This window comes from Drosophila tropicalis, unplaced genomic scaffold (assembly GCF_018151085.1).
Source record: "Drosophila tropicalis isolate 14030-0801.00 unplaced genomic scaffold, ASM1815108v1 contig_980, whole genome shotgun sequence".
NCBI classification, from domain to species: Eukaryota; Metazoa; Arthropoda; class Insecta; order Diptera; family Drosophilidae; genus Drosophila; species Drosophila tropicalis.
This window is the reverse complement of record NW_027173484.1, coordinates 181146-193365: the sequence shown is the minus strand read 5'-3', so window position 1 is coordinate 193365 and position 12220 is coordinate 181146. Positions and strand designations below refer to the sequence as shown.

At 38.6% G+C, this 12220-nt stretch overlaps 1 protein-coding gene across 4 annotated transcripts in view; it reads right to left on the bottom strand.

Annotated features, from left to right (window-relative positions):
• Positions 1-12220, bottom strand: part of chico (insulin receptor substrate 1 chico) — a 172665-nt gene that overhangs the window by 132148 nt on the left and 28297 nt on the right. For all 4 annotated transcript variants that reach the window (XM_068302383.1, XM_068302384.1, XM_068302385.1 and 1 more), the window contains exons 3-4: positions 5329-5509; positions 5112-5243 (exon numbers count right to left, since the gene is read on the bottom strand). In XM_068302383.1, the coding sequence (XP_068158484.1) occupies positions 5112-5243; positions 5329-5509 (313 nt within the window). The remainder of the gene's footprint in view (positions 1-5111; positions 5244-5328; positions 5510-12220) is intronic.

Below are 12220 nucleotides of genomic sequence, written 5' to 3'. Positions count from 1 at the left end.
TCAACCTATTCCCACATAAATGAATTAGTAATGTAAATATAGATATTTGTAAGTAGACATGAGTTTTATCTTAACTAGGCTCGAGGGGTTTATCGCTAAGTTTTCCCCTAATAAGATGTAACAATACTAAAATGTAATAATAATACAACTAACATGTAATATAGCAAAAAATATAACTAGAACTGGAATCTAATGTGATTTAAGCATTCCGATATTATAATAAACAGATAAAATAAATTGAATTTAAAGAAACAATAACAAAGGAGTTTTTGTATTTTCAAAAATGATGTTTACATGCTTTTTACAAGCATAACTCAGTATCTCGTTCACTCAAGAATATGAACACCCTAGCGCCCCCACCAGCCAACGGAAAACTTCGACCTTATGGAAAAACTTCCGAACATGAACAAAGGCAACAGCTCCTAGTTTTAAAATGTATGTTTGCCTGTTGCTATGAAAGAAATTAGTTTCAGGGTTTTGCTTTTGGTTAGCAGTTGTTTTATTTAGGTAATTTGCTGTTGCTGCTGTAAAGTTTTTCGGTTCGAATTTTTGCTGTTTGTCCTGTGACTACACAACTGAATTTTTAAAATTTTATTTTTCTGTTATATCGACCAATTTCATTTTATTATTAAAGCTTTAAATGTACCAGGTACCGTGACTGTTATAACTTAAAAGTATTTATAAAAAATCCGTAATAATAATTATGCTGCAACTTTTTTTATTTAACATAAAAATAATCCTTATTATTGATTTTTGAAAACAATGCATATCTGTTATTTTTGAGAAAAAATAAAAATCATTTGATGACATTTGGCAGAGTCGTTTATAAGTGTAATAAGCTTACTAATATTAAATAGCTTTAAAAATAACGAAGATACTAAGAAAAGTCACTGTTCGAGACTTTGCCGTTTTAATGGGAGCTATATAATATAGTAGTCCGATCCGGCTGAATACGAGATATACAACCCCCCGGAAACTTCTCCTTCTGTGCATTACAAACATCTGACCAATTGTATAATACACACTGCAAGGGTATAAAAACAAAAATCAAAAATACAAGTTTTCTTTAAACGACTTGGGTAAACAATGCAAGTGAACACAAATTTCTAAATGTATGGTTATTATAATTTTTTACATGTCTCATCATAGCATATGTTATTCCTCTCACTAGCGCCGCCACTAGCCTACGTCCAACTCCGGCCCTTGCACCAACTAGTGAAACACTTTTATACGTACATATATTTCGCGTGTTTTTAGTCCATTTTCAATCAAATTTTGTAAAAAAAAAAAAAAAAATGCAGGCCGAAGTGGGCGTGGCAAGCTTTTAATAATCATAATCTGTGTGAATACAAAACATTTCTAAGTCCAAATTTGGTGACTTAAACTTTGTTGGTTTTGGAGAAAATCAATTTTATTTGATTTGCGGGGGCGGAAGCTGGAAAGTTTGCGAAAGAACGGCCTACAATCTTAGCATACGAAGTAACTAAGATATTGAGCAAAGTCACTGTTTTCCACCGATCGTTCCTATGCGAGCTATATGATATAGTCACCCGATCTTGATCAAATTTGGCACAGTCGCTTAATACTCTAATAAACTCACTAATATTAAATATTAAAGACAATAGCTCAAAAATGACTTATTGAAAAAAGTCACTGTTCGTGACTTTGGCGTTTGTATGGGAGCTATGTAATATAGTGCTCCGATCCGGCTGAATCCGGGATATACAACCTGTGCACTATAAACAAGCCTACATACAAAATTTAAAATTTTCTGTAGCTCTTACGGTCTAGGAGTTTGCGTTGATCCAGACGGACGGACGTACGGACGGACATGGCTATTTGAACTCGTCTCGTCGTGCTGATCAAGAATATATATACTATATGGTCGGAGATGCTTTGCACACTTCTGACCAAAATTAATATACCCTTTTTGCAAGGGTATAAAAAGTTCCCATGCTTAAAATATTTGTAAGCGAATGAGTTTCTGTGTTTAGTGAACATGCATTTTTTTAGAGAGATTTTTATAAAATTTTTTTTGTTTATAAATCACAAATTACTGTTTTTTTCGCTTAAAAATAACAGTTAACAAATAGTTTTTGCCGAAAACTACCGTCTCCAATGTCACAATGAAATTCAAAATGCACATTACAGTTGTAAGCAAGTAACAATTTTTACATGTGTTGCATGGGTGCACGGAACAACGATGTCGTATGCTTTAATTAGCGAAAACTTAAATCACGATAAAAACGCGGTCTTCACTTTTATCTGCAAAATTATGGACGTTATTAAAATAGAAGAAAAGATTTTTAGAAAAGTGTACATATTTTCTGATGGTAGTTGCAGTCAATTTAAGTGGATCCTCACACTACCAAAGTTATCTCTGTTATATTTATAAGATCCACACACATACATGCCAGCAATAAGTAAACTCAATAAATCAGTTCTTGTGCGACAATTGAAAAGTGCAGACGTGCACCACATTTATAACGTGGAGACTGTCTGACTTTTTGGTAAATTTTCAATGCAAGGAACTAGAATGGAATTATTTTGCAACCTGCCGCGGAAAAGGAACAGTTGATGGAGTGCCGTGCCGTTGTGAAAAGAAAAATGTGGCAGATTCAAAAAACTAAGAAAGATGCTCTTCATAATGCCATTTATTTTTACGAATGTGCACTTAACAACATAAGTAGACAACATATGTTTTTCTTCAACAGATGGCATATTCGAAACATCAACCAAAATGAACCCGAAATGGAGAGCAGCTAAAAATATCAAAAGGAAACATTTTACTTCGTGCAACATTGAGAAGAAACTCAAAATAGCTCGAGCAGCATATTCTCAAAAATCCTACATGAATATATTTCTTAAGCACAATATGAAAATAAATTCTTCTTCCTGTTATATTAAATGGTTCATGAATATCTTTTTTTAATTTTGCTTTGTATTAACAGCTTAAAAACTAATGAATTAACTAAAATTGTAATGTACTGGACACTTGCATGACTGACAAAAAAAACACATTCGAATATCCATACACCACACACTTAACAACGTACCAATTCCTCAAGCCGTGGATGTCACTTACCTTGGCATCCACCTAGACAGAAGACTAACTTGGCGCAAGCACATCGAAGCAAAAAAGTCACAGCTTGGATCATCAATGCTCGGTCCCCTCTACGTCTGGAGTATAAAGTCCTCCTATACAACTCCATACTGAAACCCATCTGGACTTACGGTGCCGTACAATGGGGAAATGCAAGTACCAGCAATGTCGACATTATACAAAGGGCGCAGTCGAAGATTTTAAGATCAATCAAGTACATACGGAACGACAACGTTCAAAATTATCTAAATATACCTAGCGTAAAATCTGAAATAGGTAGTCAACAACTGAAGTATTCAGCGAAACTGGATGCACACCCTAATGTTCTTGCCAATTCCCTTACGCGAACTAATAATAGAACTCGTCTTAATGACAGACCAACCCAATAATAAGTGATTAGGGCCGCCTGCAATATCCCCTGGATTTATCTTAAGTACTAGATTAGGAAAAATATCTCAAACTTGTTGTTAGGCTCTAATTTAAGAGTAGATTCAACAAATATATTATAAACGTTAAAAAAAAAAAATATATATATACACTACTCGAAATGAATTGAGTGAGTATGAGTGAGAACCAGAATGTATGAGTGAGTGAGTTAGCTCGGGGTACACTCATTCACACTATGTTGAACCGAAATGAACCATTGAATGAGGACAGGTGTCGAATGTATTCTAAAGACAAAGCGTTTGTTGTTGTTAATTTTTGTGATTTTTTCCACATCCAGAGAGCATGTGCCACTAATCGCCACGATCAGTGGCAATTATGGAATTGTCCGCTATGAGATTTCATTCAAAACTTTTCAAGACTTCCTCTATTTTTGCTCGAAAATGTGCACCTAGTTATTAAGTTTAGTTGAATCAAAGTTATATGCTCGTACATAAACTTAAAATACCTGTACAAGACATCTCCTTCATTTATGCATGTACATATATACATATGTACCAAATTTGATATCTCTAGCTGATATAGTTTTGAAGTAAAACAGCGTTATGTAAATTCTGAGGGCGTAAAACGGCGTGGCTGACTCTAATTAATTCTATATATTTACATACTACACAAGTCCACCTACCAAATTTGTTGGCGCTATCTCTTATAGTCTATGAGATCTTGGTGTTCATACAGACGTATGGACGGACGGACAGACGGACATGGCTAAGTGGACTCTGCTGTTGATCATGATCATGAATATATACACTTTCACCCTATAGACGCATGGTATAAAAATGAAAAATAGGAATTACCAGAGGGCCGGGGCTAACTTCGACCGCGTCAAAGTTTCTATACCCTTGCAACTCTTTCCTTACCTATTAGACATCAATGTGGAAGAACGATTTATCAAAAAGGCTTATGTTTGCGAAAGAATGGCCTACAATCATAGGAAATAACGAAGATTTTGATCATAGTCACAGTTTTCCACCGATCGTTCCTATGGGTGCTATATGATATAGTCGCCCGATCTTGATCAAATTTGGCACAGTAGTTTATAGGAGTAATAATCTCTCTAATATTAAGTTTCACGATAATAGCGCAGAAAATAACGAATTATTGAGAAAAGTCACTGTTCGTGACTTTGGGGTTTGTATGGGAGCTATATGATATAGTGGTCCGATCCGGCTGAATCCGAGATATACAACCCCTGCAGTATATATGCCTACGTGCAAAATTTCAGCTCTGTAGACCTTACGGTCTAGGAGTTTGCGTTGATCCAGACGGACGGACGGACGAACGGACGGACGGACATGGCTCTTTGAACTCGTCTCGTCGTGCTCATCAAGACTATATATACTTTGTATGGTCGGAGATGCTTCGTTCTATGCGTTGCACACTTCTGACCAAAATTAATATACACTTTTTGCAAGGGTATAAACATTCAGGGTTTTTGTGACAATTATTATATCACGGATTCTTGCGAAAAAATATTTAACGGAATGTACCTGACAATTAAAAATTATGAGTCCTTTGTGCCAAAATTAGCCACAATAAATTTAAGCAAACAAGAGACAATTACCTTAAAATCATATCATGCATATTTCTGGAAGTCGACGCATCATCTGTCTCCATCCACAACTCACCAGAACCCAAAACACTCTGTCGACCCAGTTCCATATAAAAAATACACTGTGGAGAGGCGTGTCCACATCTGAAATTAAAAGTTATAGTATCAGTATACCTTTGGGATTTACAGACGAGTATTTATAAATAAACAAGCCTGTGATCTTATTTACCGTCTTATTGTTGTTAAAAGTATTTCAACTTTAGGAGTTCGATTAGCACCACTTTGTGGTTTGTTTGGCTCAATACACAAGAATGTTAAAGACTTTGAAGTTAAACAACAATGATAGCTTCCAATAATTCCCGCTTTTTCAGATATTCCTTTTTTTTGAATTGTAACTTGCCAAACATGGTCTGAAAAGGGTGGAAAAAAGATTAGATTAAATCAAACATCGTTAGGCATAAATTCAATACTTATATAGACTTTTTATTTTGTGACCCTAACAAGTGGCAGACATCAAAGCAAATTTTTTTTTTAAACAGAAGAGTTAAATTTTTGTCAAAAAAAAACCAGTTTGGTGCTAGCTAATCGCATAAAAAGCAAGAAAGGTTTTCCAGCCAAAATAATGTTGATCTTAAGCTATATGAGAAAAATATCAAACTAACCATAAGTTAAATTTTAACACCCATATTTCCACCACGGTCGCAAAGGCCATGAGTGTTCTGGGTTTCATTAAATGATGGTCAAAAGAATTTGACGACACCTATACAACTAAAGTTCTTTTTACTTCGCTTGTCCGTCCTATTTTAGAGTAGCTTAAGCTCTTCGTGGCTTCCTGTCTTAATTAACCGTAGAATTACGCTTGGTGTTATTTTTCTGCACAAGCTCCTAATTGGTGATATCGACTCGCCAAAGTTATTAGCTCAGGTAAATCTGTCGGTACCATGTAGACGGTGTAGACATCCTTTGATACCTTTATCCCCTAGTCGTTGTTCTTCTAACTATGCCATGCATGAATCTTTTAGGGTCCTCTGCTCTGATCACAACCTTCTATTTCCCTGCTCAGAGTTTTCTAGTAATATACTTAATACCGTGCGTTATACGGCTGCACCCCTAAGTCGGTCGGGTGGGAGGTGGGCAGTTGTCTGCTCGGGCACGCTCGTAACAGTTAAACGTTAATCGGGACATATGTATGCACGTATAAGGGTAGCGGGATTCTTTTTTTTATTTCGCGGTGATGGAAAAATGTATATTTTTGTACGAAAATAAAAATTTGGTGGAATATGTATCTATATGGATATGAGTATGTAAAATGAAATATATGAAATATACGTACATATATATATATGTGTGGATGGATATATAAAATGTTATATGGAATATATATGTATGTGTGTATGGATAAGTAAAAAAATTATTATTTCTGGTTAAATATGGCAGAGGTGTAAATGGATTGGATGAATATAATTTTTTATTTACAATATTAATAATTTTTATATAATTTTATAGGGTGTCGCGGAACACAAGAAATGTCTAAGTGTGGAATTTATATGTGAAAGGGGGTTCACTATTTTTTTTTTTTTTTTTTTTAATCTTTATTAACTTATATTGAAAACTTTTCTCTTTGTTGGAACCACTTTTTACTTAGCGCACACAAAAAAATGTTGAAGTAGGCGAACAAATATAGCGCCTTATGTACTGGACACATATACCTGTGTAAAAAATTTGGGACCAAATTTTCTCTCTTTTGAAGAGGAAAACCGAATTAAATTCAGGAATTATGAGCGAAAGTAATTTTTTCGATTAGGAAAATCAAGGGTGAGTATGGGTACGGATTAGGAAAATCAAGGGAAGCCAATTATATGTATGTGAGTATGGGTACGAGTGCTGGAGGCAACTTTTATTTGCCATACCATGCGGGTTTTAAGCCCGACAGTACCACAACAAAGGTACGGGCAGTCTTTCACGCCTCTAGCGAGTTCACAAACCGAGTAAGTCTCAATGACATACTTTACCCTAGTCCGGTACTTCAGTCTGACCTCACTACTCAGATTCTCAAGTGGCGTTTTTTCCGAGTAGTTTTCAATGCCGACATCACAAAAATGTACCGCCAAATTATGGTCAACTTGGTGAATACGAGCTTACTACCGTTTGGCGTTAACTGTGCTCCGTTCTTAGCCATCCGAGTAATTCAACAACTCGCTAATGATGTACAATCCAAATTTTTGCTGGCTAGCGATAATATTAAGTCCTATATGTATGTCGATGATGTGCTGGCAGGGGCTCGCAATGAAGCAACTGCAATCGCAATGGTGAATTGTTGCAAGTCTAGACTCTCTTGGTTCAGCTGGCATTCCTTTGCGTAAGTCCTCGAGCAGATCGCCAAGTTATTCGATCCCGCTGGCTGGCTGGCTCCCTCGTGATTCAAACCAATATATTTTTGCAAGAGCTTTGGATACAAGAGCTGATCAATTGACCAGTGAACTGCATCACAGGTGGCAGGATTTTACAAAGAGCTACTCCTTTATTCACCAGATTCGAATTCCACGGTGAGTCCTTCAAGATCCGATTTCCGAAATCGAATTCCATTGTTTTTGTGATGCTTCGCGTTAGCAATGACCAGGGTAGCCCCTGTCAAAACGGTTTCATTGCCCCGCCTTAGTTAAGCGGAGCCACGCTCCTAGCTGAACTAGCAGCTGCAGTTCTTCCACTTCCATGTGGGCGCGTGCAATTACGATGAGCGTAACCCCATTCTGCTGCCGGTCGCAAGTTCATTGTCCCGGCTGCTGGTGCTGTTCACGCATCAGATCTCTCTGCATGTCAACTGGTAGTCCGTCTCATCCGACAGATATACTAGATTCCAAGACTGCGGAATCTAGTCAAATCGGTGGTCAATTCATGCAAGTTCTGCGTGATCTACAAAAGAAGGCTGCAATCACAGCTAATGGCCACACTCTTTGTGGGTTTAAGTACTAAAACGTTTCTGGCAGCGTTCGCTCGGTTTGTATCGAGGCGAGGGTATCCCCAGCAAGTACAGTCCGACAATCCAGAATGCTTGAAAAAGATTTCCTAAGGTCTCCCCAGAAAATCTTATCCCACTATAGCCATCAGAATCTGTCCTGGCATTTTATTCCTCCCGGGCACCACACAAGGGAGGGTTGTGGACGGCTGGTGTTAAGAGTTTTAAGACTCTATTCTACAAGGCCACATCCAACCAAAGGTATACCTTTGATGAGTTCTCTACTCTGCTTGCGAAGATAGAGTCTTGTCTGAACTCGCGGCCGATTTCTCCTATGTCTGAAGACCACACCGATTCTTTGGCTTGGACCCCAAGCCTATTCCTGGTAGGCGGTCCATTGCTATCCGTCACGGAACCTGAAATCATTAACCATTGGCAGCGTCTGAAGGCTGTGAGTCAGCATTTCTGCACCCGGTGGTAAGAGGAATAGCGATTCTCTTGTAAAAATTTTGAAGTAGGCGATCTGGTGGTACTCAAGGACGACAACTTTCCATTTAAAGAATGGCGTCTCGGGCGAATCTACCAAACGTACCCTGGCATTGACGGCAACGTCCGTGTCGTCGATCTACCTACCTCTCGCGGTGTTGTGATGCGACTAGTCGCGAAGCTGATCTTTCTTCCTCCAGAAGAAAGAATTCAAACTCTCTACGTAAAATTACAGTAGCGTCCAGCAGCTGGTCCCTCCTCCCTCATAAGAACCGAGCTGCCAATAGTAATACGTGTATTGTAAAGTCCTACATTAAACCGCTTTCTTCGCTATTTGTTCCGGCAGCTTCCTGATATCTGTCATCTACAACTCGTTTCTATGGCTCCAGGACCACGTTCAGTAGAGGCGTCGAAGGAGGAGCGCAGATGTTCGCGAGGAACTGAGTCCTCCTATCCTCTGAAGCGATGCCGTCGCTTCCTGCGGCTGAACGTGGAAAAGAGGGTGACGGCAGTGCTTGCCAAGAAATTCTGCGCCAATTGCCTGGCCCATCAACACTCCGAAGGAAGCTGTCTGAGCGGTGATTTGTGCCGCATATGCAAGGAGGACCACATTACTCCACTTCCACGAGGAGCCACGTCGACGCACTCCACGCTCCGTCGTACGCCAAGTTACCCTTAAGTGACTCCAAACGAAGGATCGCTCCAACGCCAGCGTCCGTTCCTAACCTGACACTGGTCACACTGCTGCTGCACCGCAATCCATACTTGATGCCAACGGCGATGGTACGCCTTGAGACGGGGGGAAAACCTTCGATGTGAAGGAGAAAGCCGTGGCAGTAGTGATCCGGTTCCCGATCAGCAAAGGATGGTCTGTGCTGCCGAACTCCAAGCTCACCGGTGGATCCGCAAATTGCCGAAAAGTTTGAGGGCATCATTCTGGCGGACGACACTTTCCACGGCCGTCGTCTGTGTCCTTGGTCCTAGGCGCGGACGTGATGACGGAGGTCACGTTGGAGGGGAGTCTACCCGGAGTTAACGACGCGCACCGTTTTCGGCTAGACCCTGTCCGGAGCGTGCCATAAGACTTCCTGGTCTTGCACTCATGCAAAGGGGGGAGCATGCTTATGCCCAACGGGAAACACACGGGTTAAGGGAGCTCCCGCCTCCCTTATCACCTCGCGCCGCTCTCCCCACAATAAGAACTCCTCACACTTCTCTCCAATCGGAGCTTATTCCCCGCTCTTAGATAAGCTAGATGTAGTTCACCTAGAAAAAGTGAATAAACCACAAGTGAAAAGAGTTTTGGGTGTACACATTTTTTCCGAAGGAAAAGTAGAAGGAAAAATTCATTCACATATTAAACCAAAATATCAATGAAGCTGTGCCGAAGTTTATATACCCTTGCAGTCCTTGCGCATTATATTTTACATGTTCCAATTCACAAATTTCATGTACCTTTCAAATGTTGAAAAATGAGTAGTTCAATAGTTAAATTATGAATGAAAAACAACTTCTTCACTTAGAATTCATGATTTAATAACAATTTTTTAAAAAGGAGTAAAATCAAGGAAAACCAGAGGGCCTAGGCTAACTTCGACCGCGTCAAAGTTTGTATACCCTTGCAACTTGGAAGAACGTTTTATCTAAAAAGGCTTATGTTTGCGAAAGAATGGCCTACAATCATAGGAAATAACGAAGATATTGATCATAGTCACTGTTTTCCACCGATCGTTCCTATGGGAGCTATATGATATAGTCACCCGATCTTTATCAAATTCGGCACAGTCATTAACAGATATATTAAATTAAGAAATGTTCAATTTGAAAGCAATCGCGCAAACTGTCACTGTTTTCGACCGATCGTTCCTATGGGAGCTATATGATATAGTCGCCCGATCTTGATCAAATTTGGCACAGTCATTAACATATATATTGAACTAACAAATGTTTAATTTGAAAGCAATCGCGTTAAAAGTAACGAAGTTATTTACAAAAGTCACTGTTTTCGACCAATCGTTCCTATGGAAGCTATATGATATAGTCACTCGATCTTGATCAAATTTGGCACAGTAGTTTATAGGCGTAATATCTCTCTAATACTAAGTTTCACGATAATAGCGCAGAAAATAACGAAGTTATTGAGAAAAGTCACTGTTCGTGACTTTGGGGTTTGTATGGGAGCTATATGATATAGTGGTCCGATCCGGCTGAATCCGAGATATACAACGCCTGCAGTATATACAAGCCTATGTGCAACTCTGTAGCTCTTACGGTCTAGGAGGAGTTTGCGTTGATCCAGACGGACGGACGGACGGACGGACATGGCTATTTGAATTCGTCTCGTCGTGCTGATCAAGAATATATATACTTTGTATGGTCGGAGATGCTTCGTTCTATGCGTTGCACACTTCTGACCAAAATTAATATACCCTGTTTGCAAGGGTATAAGAAGCACCCTTTTGCTGTATCAAAATTATAACCCAATTTCATGTTTTGGTAAAAAAAAAATCCGAAACCATTGCGGAATGATGGAAAAACGAATATTAATATTTAGTGCGGCTTCCATTTGCCTAACTTAACTCAAAAATTCTCTTCCTCATTGAAGCCACCTAATTTAATAAAAGGTCTTTTTCAAGACTTTGCCATTCATTCAGAATTTGTATTTTAAGATCTTCAACTGTCGCAAATTGGCGATTATTGGCATACACCCGTCTTGCTAAAATATCCCAGACATTTTCTATTGGGGTGAGATCTGGAGAATATTCTGGTTAGTCAAGGACATCAACATGGCATTCCTCAAAAATATTCCTTTGTACGTCTGTTGATATGGATTCTGGCATTACTCTGTTGAAAAACTGGCTCGTTACAAACTTCGATTCCAAGGTACCAAATGAACAAAATGCTCCCCAAATCTTTACGAAACCACCTCCAAAGTTTCTCCTTGGAAAAAACATAGAATCCTTTCTCAAATCATGTTAATAAGAATTAAACCAATCGGGACCATCCAGGTTGATGATTTAAACGCACTTTTGTCCAATCGGTCGCAGTATGTCTTTCGGCAAAGTCAAGTCGTGCAACCTTGTGGACACGAATTGCAGTAAATTCTACTGAACATGCTACAGTCAACAAAGTAAAGCAATATTTATTTTTGAAAAACCTAATAAATATTGTGAAAATTGTTTCCAAGTTTAAGCTGCTCGGTGGGTTATAAATATGATTACACCTGTGTTAGCAAACAAGAAACAATTACTTCAGAATGGCGTGTCTATTTCGCCTACATGGTACAAACGGAATAACCTGAGTCGATTACTTTGGCGAGTCTATTTCAACATTTAAAAGCTTGTGTATACAAATAACACCAAACATAATTACACAGTTAATTAAAGAAATTCAGATTTAATATGAAGGTAAATTGACACTGCGGTCACAGATTAGATTGCCAAATATCAAAGAAATTAACTTCGGCTACGCCTGAGTTTATATACCCATGCAGTCTTTGACAATAATAATTTTACATGTTCAAAATTGGTTTTCTGCAACTCAATTCATCAATAAACAAACAAAAACATTTTACTCTTCATACTACAATTTGTTCTTCTTCTTCCCTCATTCCCTAAGCAAAGCAACGTACGCAGTTCCTGTAGCGTTGCGTCTGTGTGTGTATGCATGTGCTCTGTTG